General features: G+C 44.7%; 1 protein-coding gene across 1 annotated transcript in view; it reads left to right on the forward strand.

Moving 5' to 3' along the window:
• The window catches only part of Xylt1 (xylosyltransferase 1), a 281,098-nt gene that overhangs the window by 82,653 nt on the left and 181,482 nt on the right, over nucleotides 1–16,963 (forward strand). The window contains exon 2 of the mRNA XM_051192768.1: nucleotides 6,671–6,709. Within this exon, the coding sequence (XP_051048725.1) occupies nucleotides 6,671–6,709 (39 nt within the window). The remainder of the gene's footprint in view (nucleotides 1–6,670; nucleotides 6,710–16,963) is intronic.

The raw sequence follows: 16,963 nt of genomic DNA on the forward strand, positions 1-16,963 counted from the left end.
GAGAAAAAGGTGACAGGAAACCACATGCCCCTAGGGAGGAAGCATTGAAAAGAAGATAACCCTGGGCAGTTACCATGGGACAGGAGAGATACCTTTTCCCTCTAAGTAGGAAGGAATAAATAGCTGGAGTGTTGCAGAAAATTCCTCAGGACACAGATGCTACTAGCATCAGAAATATTAGGAGTCATGTGTGCAGAAGACACTCAGTGGCCAGCTGAGTAAAGATGCAAGTTCTGCCTTTTGTCACTTCACCTGTCCTATATCTCCCTGAGGGATCCCTTTAGGTGAGAATGGCCCAAGGGCATTCAATAAATAAAATAAACCATAGGTCCTTTGAACACTGCTTAGAATACCTTAAGTGAGTTCCTACCTTGGGACACAGAAATTAAAGGATCCAGGCCTGGCACTGGAGAAACCAATTCTGTGGTCCTGGTTCCTGCTCTTCTGAGCACTGTTTGTGAATGAACTATTCTCCACCATGAGTATCTATGACAGGGAGCAGATGCCTCCCTCCCCAGGCAGGGCTATAACTAGTGCACCTGTCTGGCATACAGACAGCACTTGAAAGGACTTAGTGATTTTTGTATCTTCCTTGCTGGGATGGAGTCAGTCAGTCAAGGTCTACAGTAACTTCCATTTGGAAGAATTGTGGACAGAAATTTCTGTCCTGCCTGGTCCCACAGCCATTTAGCCCCAAATAAACATAGAGGCTTATATTGATTATAAACTGTTTCACTGATGGCTCAGAGTTCTTATTGGCTAGCACTCTCTTAATTATTAACACATTTCTATTAATCTATTTATCTCCATGTTGCCTTGGCTTACCAGCGATGCCCAGGCCTCTTGCTCCCTCTGCAACCACATGGTGTCTCTCCCACAACTCATTCTCCAAGTCAAGTTCCTCTTCCCTGAATTCTCTCCTAGTCTGGTATCCCTGCCTATACTTCCTGCCTGAATATATCCTGCCTGTTCATTGCCTGAAATAGCTTTATTCATCAACCAATAAGAGAAACATATATTCACAGCATGCAGAAGGGCATCAGTTATATATCCAGAGATATGTCGATGTTCACTAGTCTAGCACAAAAAACAAAGGGAATATTATTTTGAACTAATAAGCATTTTCTTTTTCCAGATAGGGTCTCACTGAGTAGCTCCAGGTGGCCTAGAACTCTCTATGTAGACCAAGCTGGTCTTAAACTCACAGAGACCCAAGTGAATGCTGGTATTAAAAGCATGCACATATTTTAAATATCTGCTTTAATGGCATGCTCTGGAAGACTGACAAAGTCAGCAGTTTCCTACTCTCAAAGAGTAGGACACTACATTTCTGGATCTATCCAGGTCACTCTAGCTTTATACCTATTAGTCCAGAATATTTATTGGGAATGCCTCCACATATCCCACACAGTAAGTTCAATTAGGGGTAAGCTAGTCTCTTCTGTTCTATATGGTTCACCTGAGGTCGCTGTCTGCTGTCTGGTGTAGTTTGAATGGAGCCCATTCATGGAGGCTCTAACCCCCAGTACCTCTAAATGTTGTTGCACTTAGAGATACAGGTTCTTTAAGAAGATGAAATGGTACCTTCATGGTGGGTCTGCTGTGCTGTCATTGCATGAAGAAGAGGTTTAGTTAGTGACACTAGGGAAGTATGAGAACAAAAGCCACATGGGAGGGTAGTAAGAATGGGTCCCTGTGAGCCAGTGGAGAATCCTTCAAAGCAAACCTGTAGCACTGAGACTCAGGGCTTCCAACCCTAGAACAGTGTGGAAATGAATATCTATTATTTGTATTAAACACTCTGTGTGTTGTCAAGTAAACTAATAGGGCAATTAGGCATGATTTGAACTCAGAGCTGACCTCTGACCTTCCCTCTCTTCCCCTGGGAACCCTTTGCCCTATGCCAAGCTCTGACCCATACCCATTTAACTAAAGTGCCCTTTGAAGGCATTTTGATTTGGAAGTGAATTATCCCCCCACAGCCTCATGTTTTGAAAGACTTGATCCCCAGGGATGATACTGTTTTGTGGGATTGGGGAAAGTCCAGCTGAAAGAAGTGGATTGCTGGTGAAGATGGTGGGTGGTGGCTTATTTCCTACCCTACATCTAGTGAAAAGTGTAGCTTTTGGTCTACCAAGATGCAAGGAGTCACATCCACAGGTCTCTGCTTCCATGGACTCCACCATGCCTTCCTGTCTTCTCACAGAATGTCTCAAGCCATGAGACATCCTCCCCCTGCCATTTCTTCTGCTGGAATTTTGTCACAGCCATAAGGAAAGTAATACAGAGGGCTTCTGACTTGGTATTCCAACTCAGCTTCTACCTGGTGGCCTCTAGCAAGCCTGTGTCTCTGGAGTGTTGGGATGTTGGGTGAAGCTTTTAGTCCTTCTCTACCTATGATCCCATGAAGAGTTCTGGGATCTGCACAGGTCCCTGGTGCTGGATAACTAAATCAAAGGTACTTTATTTTCTGTTTGAGATAAGGTCCTAAGTAGCTCAGGCTGGCCTTGAACTCACTATGTATCTGAGGATGACCTTGACCAAACTTCCAGTCTTCCTCTAGCTTCTACATGCTGGGATTGCAGACATGTAAATTCACAGTCAGGTTGTATGGTTCTTACAGTCAAACCCAGGGCTTTGCCTATGGTGGCAAGCACTGTACCAGCTGAGCTCTGTCCCCAGTAAGAGCATGTCTCCATGGCAGAAGTTTTTCAGTTCTACCCAATAGGGTTCACAGTGAGAGAGAGCCAAGCTAGTCTTCAGACACATCTCATGGGAATGGCTGAGACACAGGGTGTAGTGTAAGGGCCCATTGACTTCATAGGTCTTGTGTGGAAGGCATGAGTCATTGTCACCTCCACCCCAAGCCATTGCCTAACATCCAATAACAAACTGCCTGTGATGTCCTTAAAGCAAAACCAAAAGGCCAGAAATGCCTGGAGCATACTTAGGGTTCTAAGACATACCTTCCTCTCCCTACTTTCTTTCCTGAAATTCAATTGCTTGTTAGAATCTGACTTGTGGTCTCCATGGACGAGGCAATATTTGAGTTCAGCTTCCTGCTCTTATGAACAAGACTTGTGATGGGCAGATGGGTTTCATTTCTCTAAGACTGCAATCTGACTCTCCTCTGATTGAACAGTTAGCAAGTGTACAGAGTCTCTCTGACTCGTGCCTGGCTTCCTTGTGGTGACCAGGGGCACAGTACAAGCTGCTGGCACAGAACTCAGGAAGCACGTGTGGCCTGATATGGCTAGCTCCTCAAGTTCCCTCTGTGGCAGAGATCAAGCTTTATTTTCAGTCATGGCATGTGTGTTCATTTCTCCCCATGATATTTACAATCTAAAAACACCATGTATACAGATGCTCGTGTGTGTGTGTGTGTGTGTGTGTGTGTGTGTGTGTGTGTGTGTGTGTTCTGGTGTTTGGTGAGATGTTAATGCTTATTGCTGAATATGTCACTGGTAGACATGAGCATCAAAGTGCAAAATGGCTTTCTCCAAGTTGGGGTGTATTCCCACAACCACAGAGTGTGTCTCTAGGGAGTAGTAAGGAATGTGTATCATTAATTCACTCTTCCATTCTCCAGTTGCCTTCTCCAACTTGTCTTTGCAGTAGGTGCCTTAAGGGCTTTTCTTAGCATAGGAGGTTCTATGGTCAGGCATCCTCATTACAATTCCAGAAGCACTCCACTGGATCGAGCAAGCACGTTGCAAATTCCCCTTTGGTCTCCTGAAGCCTTCTCTCTGACAGACAGGAATTTACTCTACTGTAAACCTAAGAGTCCCAATTTAGACAGACAGGATGGATTAGGCAGACGGCATCATTGACCCAGTTCCACTTCGTTAGCCTTTCCAATTAAAGAGGTTGTTACTGTGAGTGAGACCTCACAGATATGCAGTCATACCTTGAATCCTTAGGACCCAGCTGGTTAGGGAGAGTCTAACATTTCCAGTGTGCACCCAGGGAGGAGAAGTAAGTTGGCATGAGAACAGCCTAGTGTTAATGACACATGCCCCTTGTGAGTGTTTCATCCTCTTCCTTGCCAGTTAATTAAGATGCTAAATAAGGACCCTTTGTGTTCCCTCTCCCAGAAGCTTGTGAAATAAACTTTGGACTCCTGACTGTGTATGATAACATCTGTGACTTTGGACTTCCAGATAAAGAGTAGATGCTGTGCTGTGTGAAGGGACCAGTCACTTGGTATCATACACATAGTTGGCCAACATTTCCCTTGGCTTTCCAAGGAAAGTCTTCCCCAGTGAAGTTGTTCTTATGGGTTCAGGATGGCATTCCCCCTTTCTTTCCTGTCTTGGGATTTGGAGCAATGAAGCATAAGCCCCACACAATAGCCAAATGGGCCATGAAGCACGACTTAATTAGTCTGGGCATTCACCCAATGCCCCGTGCAGCACTAGCTAGGATTTGGCTTTGGAGAAGGTGGCTAATTTTGAGACTGAGCTATGGCTTCTTCTGTCCGGACTTAAATCTCCATGAATATGGGCAGAGGGACAGTTAGAATAGGTAGGCAGGCTCAGGCTGATGGTGGCATGGAGAAGGAGCTGTGTGCTCTCACAGTGTGGGTCAAACAGAGTAGAATAGTGAGGCTGGGTTCCCACTCTAAGTAGCTCAGTAAACCTTGAGTTCTGGTGGGTCAGAGCTGAATGCTATCCTGGCAAACGGGCAGAAGAGGCTACGGTGGGATGACCTGAGCTGTTTCTCTAAAACCCCTCATCAGTTCCTTGTGGGTCAGTTTGCAATGTGCCAGAGTGAAGGAAAAGCATCCCTTAGTGTTTTCCTGGGTGTGAGGACTAACCGTGCTCAACTGGTACGAAAACCAGAGTGGGTGAGGTGTCTCCTTGGCAACATCTCTGAGCTGTGCCAGGGAAGTGCTGGGACTTGGACTCAAAACTTGGAAATGGGGGAAGACAAGTTCTTCACCTTCAGGGAAAGTCTCCAGGTCAAAATGTGCCTGAGATTATATCTCGAGTGTGCCATGAGGAAGATAATTGCCTACAGGAATCAAGAAAGTAAGTGGGGTGGTCTGGTAGTGTGTTCCTGTAATCCCAGTAAGAGAATGGCCATGGGTTTGAGTTTAGTCTGGGCCACATAGCAAGTATCAGGTCAACTTAGGGTACACAGAAAGACCTTGTATCAGAAAAATGATAAAATAATGTTTAAGGGAAGCAAGTGGAGTCAGGCCCAGCAATTTGGGAAACCGAGGCAAGAGAAATACAAGTTCAAGGCCAACCTAGAATACAGTGAGTTCCAGCAGGCCAGCCCAAGCAATTTACTGAGACCCTACCTCAAAATACAAATCAAAGAAAGATAATCAGAGAGGGGTGGTGAAGTGATGAGGCCCTATGTTTAATCCTGTCAGCACCCCCAAACAAATGGTCATTTCTTTATTCATAGTACTTGAAGAAGGGTAGCCTGATGCCAATTTGTATGGCTTCCTAGAAGCCTGTATTGGAAAATCTGCTTTGTTAGGGCCAAGCTTCCAACAGGGTTTTTACCCAGGGTAAAAGCTTGGTCATTTTCTGTCAAGGCAGCCAAAAGTAGTTTTCCCAGAATCAGGAACACATATGATGGTTAAGTTCTCAGAAGACATGTTGTAGACAGAAATAGCCTTTATGTGCTGGATTTCCTGTTTTCCTCAGAAACCACGGGAGGAAGGAATGCCATCACCTCCCATTAGTCCTTGCATCCTTGCCTCCTCCATCTGTCCCTCCCCCAACCCAGAATGCATGCTTAGTGACCCCAGACTTTACCACCCAGCATCTCCAGGCAATTGTCTTTTGTCAAGGCTGAGTGAATGGGATGTTTCTCTGGCCTGAAAAGCTCTTTCCTGGCCCTCTGGAATGTGCTACTCACACAGGTACTGGCTCCTCCTTTTCTCTCTTTCTCACATCTTTTACTCTTGCAAGATTAGACATAATCTCACATAAGAGAATTGTAATTCTCTTATGGACCCAAATCTCTTTCACATGGGGGCCGAGCACTGGAGATGTATGGAAAAGGTGCTTTCTTTATTTTGTGTGTGTATATGTGCATGTGTGTGTGTGTACACATTCTTATGCATGCCTTGTAGGTTCATGTTGCATGCGTGTGCTGGTACAAACGTGTGGATATCAGAGGACAATCTCAGGTACCATTCCTCAGGAGCCATCCACCCTTTTTTTTTTTTTTTTTTTTTTTTTTTTTTGTGCAGGGTCTCTCACTGGCCTGGAGGCACCAAGTAGGTTAGGCTGGCTGGCAGTGAGCCCCAGGCATCTGCCTGTTACTGTGCCTAGCTTTAAGATTGGAAGTGTGTACCCCTTTCCTAGCTTTTATGTCAGTACTCTAACACAGATCCTCCCTCTTGTGAAGCAAGCAAGCAAGCAGGCACTTTATAGACTGAGCCTCCTCTCATCCCCCTTCTTCTTGGCACCTCATTGCTTCATAGATCTTCTTATGGACAATCTGTTCTCCCATCACTTAGATATGGAAAGGAGTGCTGGGATTCAGCAGGGGGCAGACTGGCTCAAGTTCTGGCATCCTCAGAGAATGGAGAAGACAGAGTCTGTTGGCCCCATCCAACTGGCATACCAAACCGGGATGAAAGCGATGTTCAGGTTGGAAATGTCCCTCATCTCACCATTTATGAGTGCTTTCTCCTTTCTCCCCACAGGATCCACACCCGAGTCCAGTGATCACCCTGGAGACCCAGGTAAGTGTCTCCTGCAATCTTTGCCACTTATCTTTACCTTGAGGGTCTGTAACCAGTGCTTTGTGGTAGTCAGGGACTTAGAAGGGACAGACTGGCATATCATGATGGCCTACTGCCCCATTTGTGAGTGTGGTGTGCGCAGCCAAATATAACCATGCTGGCTGATTGGGCGTACATATGTGAATTCTGCATACATACACATATTCACAGGCAGGTCACCGAAGGCATCCCTCACCCAGTGATCCGGTGAGTGCAGAGGGAGAGCAGAGACAGGAATGTCCAGCCAGTACTGTTTCACTACTCTGGACTTGACAGGCCCTGTCCTTGGTGGTTGATGCACAATGCTACCGGAAATGGTGGCAGTCCTGCTAGAGTCGTCCAGTGCTGCAAGGGAAATTGGGGTCCCTCTTGGGATTCTTAGTTTTGTTAACAAAGGGAATTTAAGAATGGACTCCTATAGAAGCTTGGAAACTATTGTATTAGAGTTTACGAGAAATCCCTCAGGAAGACAAGCTGGAGAGCTTGATAGTTGCCCCGAGGAGAGAAACAGAGGAGAGAAAGGACCATGCCTTCTGAGTTAAACCAATATAGAAATAAGCCACATAATGGACCAGCAGTCCCACAATGGAGAGAGGGCTCTCGACCAAAACACACCAAAGTACCAGAGAAAGAGTGTTTGAGCTCCAGCTGACACCTGAAAGAAAGAGATGGTACAGAAGTAAGAGGGAAAGTGACGTAGTTCTGAATCCTGACTGAGAAAGGTGGGCAGACCCAAAGGAACTGCATGGTGGCTTGTAGGAACTGCACTAAGGGGCAGAAAATCTGGGAAGAAAAAAGTACATTATCTCTTTAAACAGCTAGTTATTCCTCCTATCACTTTAGCATGGCTTAAGGTGACTTGTCTTTCTGAAGGATGGTCTCTTGGCCAGGTAATTGACCATCCCAACTGGGTTACCTTTTAAGGGATCAGACAATGGCAGGTCTCCACTCAGAGATAGAGTCCAATTTTTGGCTTGCAGGCAATACCTTTCCCTTAATGGGTCTTCAGTGATACTGTACTAGGGCAGGAAGATGCACTTTCTGTCTGCTTGGGTACTGGAACATTGTGAATGCTCTAGAGAGCAATGGTGTTTTTTTTTTTTTTTTTTTTTTTTTTGTTTTGTTTTGTTTTGTTTTGTTTGTAGTGCTAATGACCCATAGGTCATGTCTTCTTTGTGGGTACCTGCCACAGAGCCACTAAGACTCAGGTAGAATACAGTGTTGTGTCTTCTAACCTTGTGGCATTGGCGAGGCTGCCATTCCTTCTCCATCAAGAAAATGCCAACTGGCAGAGTCCTAGTGAGGATCACAGGAAATAATCAGAACATCAGAGGTGCATGGGGAGCTGGTGTAAGCGCTTGCACCACAGCATTGTAGACTTTCCTACTGGCATTGAAGGTGGTGTGTGTATGAATTGATGGCCTCTATAGCTCCATGTCTTGGTTAGACAGTGAAGAGAAAAGGAAGACAGGCTGGACCCCCTTCAGAGCACCAGTGAGAGCACTTTCCAGGTGTCAGGCAGAGTAAAACATATTGAACATTTCATGGATGAGTAACAGCCCTTTGGGGGATTTCTACAGCATGTTGGCAAATGCCACCTGCCTTCCCCTGCCTTCCCCTGCCTTCCCCTGTCTTTCCCTGCCTTCCTCTGCCTTCCCTTGCCTTCCCCTGTCTTCCCCTGCCTTCCTCTGCCTTCCCCTGCCTTCCCCTGCCTTCCTCTGCCTTCCCCTGCCTTCCCCTGCCTTCCCCTACCTTCCCCCCAGTCCTGGGTCCTGGCCACTCAGCAGCATCTCAGCTTGAGTCTTCCCAATGAGACTGAAGAGAGTCACAAACCCACCTCGCTTCAAGGTGGCCTGACTGTTTTCCTGTGCTTCTCTGTCCTCCTGTCCCAAGGTGCACACCAGTATAGCTGTCCTAGGAAGGAGCAGGCACCAGGGATGGCAGAACAGGGCAGATGGTACATCTCTGAGGAGAAGGATCCCATGTCCTCTACTGCTTCTGATTATTCTTTGCACACCTCTTTAGAGTATGCATTGAGTAAATTCACTCATTATCTCTGTGAGTGAATTTTACCTGTTGAATCAAGTCATCTAATATTTTGTTTGTCCCTTAACAGAATGAACTCTAAAACCATACTAAGCCAGAGATTCTCAATCTGGGCATAATTTTAATGCTCAGAGGACATTTGCAAAGGTCGTGAAGACACTTAGGGTTGTCTCATACAAACGGACCAGTTTATCCCTTGGTGATGAGGTTGAGGCTCATTAAGACATAAGCATCCAGTATATATCACAAGCTTCAGGCAAATGAGAAGTTCTGTCTTAAGAAAAAACAAACAAACAAACAAACAAAACACTGGGTGATGGTGGTTCATGTCTTTAATCCCAGCATTTGGGAGGCAGAGACAGGCTAATCTCAGTGAGTTTGAGGCCAGCCTGATCTACAAAGTCAGACAGCCAGACCATTACACAGAGAAACCCTTTCTTGAAAAACCAAAAAAAAAAAAAAAAAAAAAAAGCTACCTAGGCAACAGTATCTGAGGTTGACCCATGGTTTCCACATGGGAAGTAAGTAATTATTTCCCACAACTGGAAAGATCCCATCCAAGGTTTCAGTGGGGTCAAATTTAAAGACATTGTATCCTCAGTACTGTTAGTGAAATCACAACTTGGAAGAGCTATGCCTGTGTATATGTAGGCGTGAATATGTATCTATACACATACACAATCTATATCAGTAGAGTTGCATTTATATTGAGTAAATTCTAAATTACAAAAACAAAATTAAAGCACTCCTTTGGGTATCCTCCACAACCATTTCTGTGAATGCCCAGATGTTATATGTCCAACTTTGGGAAATACCTGCCTCCCTGTGAGGAGTACTGTGGAGCTATATCTCTCCTCTCTTTGCTCAATCCTTTCCCAGAAGGTCACTTGTTCTGCTTAGGAAATCTGTAGACAAGCAGTCCGTGTCCAGAAGTCAAGGCTTCTCCCCTGCACTTGACCGTCTCATGCCCTTTTACTCCAGACTTCATCTAGTCAGCTCCTCAGAAGCTCTATGGGAAGAATGGTGGGTGCCCATGGCTTTGGAAGGCATGTCATGAGGGGCAGAGCCCCTATATAGTGGCCACTTTTAAGGTTCTATGAGCTCCAGGGACCCGAGCCTCAGTGTAATGGTGCATTAAGTACACACCTCTGGGGAAGAGTTCCGTCAGTCCTCAGCAATGCCCCCATTGGTCTCATCTGGCTCATAGCCTTTGGGGTGGTGGGAGATCTAGGATATTGTCTTTATGATTTCAGACTTTTCATGTTAGAGGGCATTGTAGTGAGTGGGAAGAGATACATCACTCTGTAAAGGGCTTGCTCCAGAGCCCACATTAGGAAAATAAATCTGGACATTGCAATGCTCCTGCAATCCCAGGACTTGGAAGGCAGAGATAGGTGGGTCCCTGGGGCTCATTGGCCAGCAAATATATACTACTTGATGAGCTCTAGACCAACGAGGGACTCTCAGATTGGCCACTAGCCTCTACACATATACAGACATAGCATTAGAACCCAAATATAGTACAATTTTTGTGTGACTAGCTCCAAGGCCATTTGTGACTTGGTACTGGGCCTTAGCCCACCACAAGATAAACAATGGGATTCTGCCAGGGTATCCTCCATGAAGCAGGTCAGACAAGAAGGATAAGCTAGGTTTTCTGGTTAAAACAAAAACAAAAACAAAAGTAATGTCCTAAATGTTACTCATGTACCATGAATGAGATGGCAGGTATGAAGGCCTTGGAAGAGCTCACCCTGCAGAGGCCCCATTTATATGAATTCTGAGACCTAGCTATGCCCCCCCCCCAACACATAATGCTCTTTCTGCTCCCAGTGGCATTGCCTGCTGTGTCTTAGAGTCCAGGATCCTAGGTGTGTGTTGGATATCACAATGAACCATGTGCTTACATCACACATCTACAATATGGCTTTACTGACAGTTCAGTTTGAGCAGGATCCCAGGCCACCAATATACTAAGTTACTTCCTGCATCCCACATTCCTTGATAATAATTACAGAAGTCCTTACCCATGGCCTGATATATCTCACACAGTTACGTGGTACTGAGGGAGATGTGTCAGCTGGTCATTCAGAGTCATCTTATGCCCTCTGCCATCATCATGGTGGAACTTTATATCTGCTGGCAGCAGTAGGATTCTCTGCTTAATAGTCAGATTAATATCATAAAGGAATGAGTAAAATCCAAGTCTTTGGCGTCAGATTTCTCTGTAGCACATTGCTCTAACTGATAGTGGGAGTCATGGTTTGAGAACTGCTGTTATAGAAGAGTTTATTTGGGCCTTACGGTTTCAGAGAGCAAGTTTATAACCATCATGGAGTAGGGCATGGCAGCAAGAAAGACAGACATGATGCTAGAGCAGTAGCTGAGAGCTTACTTCTTGATTCAGAAGCACAAGGTAGAATTCACACCAGGAATAGCATAGGCTTTTGAAACCTCAAAGCCTCCTGCTGTGACACAGCTCTTCCATCAAGGCCACAACTCCTAATCCTTTCCAAACTGTTCCACTAAGTATTCATACATATGAGCTATGGATGCCATTCTTATTCAGACTTCCATTGATAGATAGATAGATAGATAGATAGATAGATAGATAGACAGATAGATAGACAGATACATAGATAGGCCAACAGAAGGATATATGCATAGATGGATAGATAGAGGGAATGATTTGCACTAGTATCCACAGCTGTACTTAGATATGTAGGTAGAGGTGATGATGGACAGATATTTAGCTGGGTGGATATAGACAAAATAGATGTATAGATAATGACAAATAGATGCATGAATGGGTGGATACATAGAGAGATAGAGGGATTGCTATACTCAAAGAATATTTTTTGTTTTTGTCTCACAGGCTGCCATAAGGCCTGTGGGTAAACAGCTTAGGCTGCAGACACAATCAAAAAAATTCATTTCAGAACAACAAAAAATAGACTGTCTCCCTGAACATCAATAACGTTGTGATAAATCTGAATGCTTATTTGATTCGTTTTCATTGATCCTCAAGGGGGACTATCATTTCTGAACCTATTCCAATTGCCATGGCCTCTTGTCATTTAATTTCACCTTCTCCACATGCTGACTCCTATCCCCTCAGCCCCTCAGTTGATTAGTAAATGGCTCCAGCTCAAATGTAGAGACACCTGGGGAGCTGTCCTGAAGGAGCTCTTTTGTAAAGATCTGTCAATCTGGGTATTTCTGAGGTTGGCTCTCTCAGAGGGGAGCAGAACTTCATTTACATGGAGATCTCTCAGGGCCTGGAGATCAAGGGCAACAGGAGGGAAGTCACTGCCTGTTCAGTTTTCAGATCTAACCAGGTACTTGAATTCCTTTGATCAGCTAAGTGGGGGCATGGAGGGAGGGAGTGACAGTCACATTATTTAAAGATGTTACAAAGGCCAGGGGGATTACAAACAAAGCCAGGCAATGTGAAAGAGAATGAAAGCTTAAAAATTATACTGTGTAATCCATTCATCTTGGCTTATTCAATAAATAGCTCTGAGGCCACGAAGAGGCCAGGCCTTGTGTGAGACATCAAGGATGTGACAGCAAGTGAGGCAGAAGGCTTCTGCCTGGAGCATTGTGTTGGAAGAATCAGATGAGAAATGTGCAAGCGTGTGATCATGCCCTTAATATCAGCAGCCACAGTGAATAGAATGAGCCACTTGTGCTTATAAGAGAGTAGGTGGGCAGGAGAGATTTGCTCAGTCAAGTCTCTCTCAGGAAGTGAGAGTTTTGCTTTGTTTTTATGTTTTTATGACACAGAGAAGAGAGTATCATTATATAACCCAGGTTGGTTTTGAACTCTTGATCCTCTGCCCTCAGCCCTCTAGTATTGGGCTAATTACACTCCATGGGAGGTGTGCTTTGAGCTTGGAGTTGACACAGTCAGGATATAACTAAGAGATGCCAGTAATGACATTCCAAAACTTTTACATGTTCTGTCTGGGTGCCTATAACAATAATGCCACTTTCCCTTAGGATCAATTAAACAGTGTGAGCTGCTTCAAACTCCTTCAGTGCTTTGTGTCATCATAGTGTCAAGACAGATAAGGAATTGCCTTATCAAGCCAGAATGAAGGATGATAAATGAAAGGGAAAGAAAAGAGACCTAAATTCCCAGCCATCAGGTCACTGGTCACAAACTGTTCAGTGGGAAGGAGCTTAGGGCCTCAGTGTGTTGTGCTCATGTGGGGGCTGATATCAGGAATCTTGAAGATGGCTGTCATTAGCTAAGTTATGGAAATCTGTGGATATGAACTTGAGCTTCATCATGAAACCAGTAGTTCTCAAGCAAGATGATGTTGACCAGCAAAGGATATTTGGTTATGACTAGAGACATGTTTACTGTCAAAACTCAGAGACAGAGGGTGCTATTGGCATCTTGTAGGTAGAGAGCAAGGATCTGCTAGCCATTTCACAATGCATGTGACAGTTCCCCTCCTTCCAAAACTTCTCCATCTTTAGGTGTCAATAGTGTCAAGGTTGAGAAAGCATGGTGTGTGCTTGTTTGCTTCTCAACAGCTAATTTCATAAAGATACTTCAGCCTGGCAATGCTGGCTTCCCTGGTATTATTGTTTATACTCAAAGGTCACTAACAACTTCAGTTAATGTAAGATATTAGTCAGCCTGCAGGTGTTAGCCATGCCACATTCATCCCCTCTGACCTTGACTATTAACACAATAAACCCTTCCCCCCAATGTTCATAACCATGTGCTCAGTGTACAATAAAGGGCACATCTTATTTCAATAATTATGATTGTAGATGGAAAACTCACCAGGAGAGATAATTTCCTACAAAATTTATGGCTCATTAATACAGAGAATATTCAGGTTTTTTGTTTTTGTTTGTAAGAAATTGCAATTGGGAATGTATCTCAGTGGTGACACATTTGCCTAGCAGGTGTCAGGCCCTGGACTCCATCAATAGAATGGCAAACATCAAACAAAAACGTAATAAAAGTTCAGCTACTTGGCTGAGGTTCAGTGAGGGCTTGGTCAAGGTTTTTGAACTACTGAAGCAGGTCTCCTGGTTTCTAGGCTCAGTTCCTCTTTCTGGGCAGAGCACAGCCTCTTTTGTATAAACTTCTTTCTCTGGAAACCTTCCTGCCACCACTGGGATTAAAGCAATTGCTGCCTGTTCGCCTCTCTTCCAGCTCTGGGCTTCGATTAACCTTTTCCTTCATAGAGAGCGGTTTTTGAAGCAATCAGGAGCTTCTGAATGGCCCTTACCTGAGTCTCCAGCCCATTAATTCTTATGGTGCCCTGCATCTGTTGAGAATGGCAGTGACCAAATTGCTTTGCCATCTTCCACCTCCTTGTGGGGAGAAGGGCCTCTTGAAGGCAGAGCAGACCAGTCTGGGGGATAGCAGAACCCTTTGCTGTCATCATCTCTGCTGGCTCTGATTTGCGGCTCTTTAATTAACTTTGGTGGGGCTGAACTATTGCCTAGGCAAAAACCAGGGGACTGTGTCCAGGGAAGATCTGTGGTCCCGTGGCCAGGGATCCTTTCTAGTCCTTGTGACTCAGAGTGACTGCTGTGAGGCACCATTCTACAAATAGTCAGCCAGTTCTCCAAAGCCCAACCACATGCATCTGCAGAGTCACAGGAAATAGATGGTGTTGACATCATCCTTCTTCAGTCTCCAACCTCAAGCCATGGTGGCTTGACTTCATCCCTTAACTCAGAATACACACTTGTATTGGTTACTTTTGCATCACTATGACTTAAGTGCCTGACAGAAGCCACTTTGGAGAAGAAAAGCTGGTTTAAGTTCATTGTTTCAGAGGCCCCAGTCCATCAAGGCAAAGAAGGTGAAGTGGAGCTAATACCTAGCAGAGGTTGTTCACATCATGGCAGACCAGAAGGCAGAGGCAGAGTCTGGAACCAATAGCAGTTCAAAGGCATGCTCCAGTGACCTACTTTGGCCATCTAGACCTCTCCTCCTGAAAATTCCACAGTCTACTCAAGTAACACCACAAGATGGGGGCCAAACTGGCAAAATATAAGCCTGTAGAGCACATTTGAAATGCACCAACCATAACAATACCAACATCTCATGTGGACATGAGAACGATGTGTTGTATATGTACTTAGCAAGCTCGTTCTGTCAGTGAGCATATACTAAGCCTTTATATGTCAACAATAACCAATAAATAAGTTTACTTTGAGATGAGACTTGTGTATTATGTGTACTTGGCAACCTAGTATTTTTAGCTAATATTTACTAAGTCCTCTCTTAGAGCGCCACTAAAACTTAGAAAGTTTTTAGCATGAACTCCATTACTCGCATTTTGTCATTGTCCTGTATAGAACATGTTGCTGTCTCTTCCTTTTCACAGATGGGAAACTGAAGTATGAAGAGTCTCCATTTTTTTGTCCAAAATGGAACAGGATTTGAACTTAGCAGTTTAGCTTGAATTTGTTTGGAGACAGAACCCACGAGACAGATATGAATTTTAATCCCATTTTGCAGATGAATCAAGTAAAGCCCAAAGTTGCAGCTAGAGACATGACAGGAACCATAGTCAGGTGTCAGATTAAGTACCTTTGTCCTCACTGCCATGCTGCTAAGATACTGCAATAAAGATGCAGATTTCGTAGAGATAGTAATTAGTTTAGTGTGGATTTCACATGGGGAAGATACAGATGGAGTAGATACTGACTGGTATAAAGTAGGTGAGATAGAGATACAGCTGTGGATTAGGTATAGATCATATATCCTTTTGGAAGTAGACTAAGTCATGTATAGATAGGTAAGTATATAGGCTAAGTATCGATTGGTGTAGATATCTAGTAGGAAGAGTAGAGATTTTCTTCCAGAAGACACTGTCTGTCCTTAGAGAGCCCCTTGCACTTTGAGCACTGAGGCAGAATCCTGGGCAATTGCCAGCTTCGGGACAAGACACCATTGTCATGATTGCACTGACTCACAAGTATCAGGAGGCCCCCACCGACATCTGGCATAGGTATATTGTTTGCCAAGGTCTGTGAGGCTTAGGCTGTCAGCTCTATGGGATTTTCAAATAGAGCTGTACAAATTAGGAAACTTAAGAGAATTTTCCAGTGCTAGAATGTTGAAGCTGTGTCTGTGGGTTCTGGTTGCCATGATAATTTACCCATGAAAACACCTTTCATATACATTAACAGCAGGAGGGCAGACAGGTGAGCAGAGACACAAACATTCCTAGGTGGGCCAGAGAGGCCTGAATGAAGCCTATCTCTTTGATGACCCAGCGCTGCTGCAAGGGGAACTCTCTAGGCTGAGTCACCATCTTCTAAGGTTTGGATGTAAGAAGGGGTCTTTGTGTGGATCCCTGAAAAGAAGAAAGGAGCTGGCAGACCTCTGGGGAAAGTATGGGTGGTGTAATGATTTTTGTATAGAGGATAGCAGCTGTCATCTTGTGACAATCTTCCCCTAAAACTGAGCCAAACAACAAACAGGATAAACACTTGTGTTGAGTTAGTATCTGAGGACTCAAATATGTGAAAAGTGATGGCCGGGGCATAGGACACTAGCTCTGGGTCCTGTCACTGTCTCACCCTTCTGTCTGTCCTAATACCAGTGCTTCTTTTTCCCCCTGGAGAGATTAAGGTCTCTCAAGTCTAGGTAAGGTCTGAGCTTTCAGGTTCTTCCTTTGGGTCTATAGCAGACAGACAGACACTGGAAGTAGGCAATTTCTTCTAGCAAGCAAAGACCATGAAAACCATTCTTTTCCTGTTCTGTCACACCTCAGGAAGCGTTAGCTGCCCTGCCATTCAAATCTGATTTCACAGAAGTGCCACCACCTCTCACTGTGGCTTTGAAAGCTCTTGGGGGGGTTCCCAGACATTTCTCTGGTACATCGCAGTCCTTCTTGTGGCTTCAATCTTTATGAAAAGAAGCATTTTATTAATTACAACCCCAATTCTGTTTTCTGAGAGGCATAGTAGCTCTTGTTTTGCCATTGATGGGAAAGGGGGAAAGTTGGAAAGGGGTGAACCCAAGTGAGTTGCTAGCCTGTGTGCCAGATAGGTACATCTGAGGAATATTCCCAGAGCCTGCTCAATTCTGGAAGAAAGAATCTCAAATTCTCTAGAGGGTTCTGAGATGCTTGCTGGCAGTATCTAGGCACTGCCCCAAATACCAACAGGCACCAGAGGTGG

This window comes from Phodopus roborovskii, unplaced genomic scaffold, assembly GCF_943737965.1.
Source record: "Phodopus roborovskii unplaced genomic scaffold, PHOROB, whole genome shotgun sequence".
In the NCBI taxonomy this organism is placed as follows: Eukaryota; Metazoa; Chordata; class Mammalia; order Rodentia; family Cricetidae; genus Phodopus; species Phodopus roborovskii.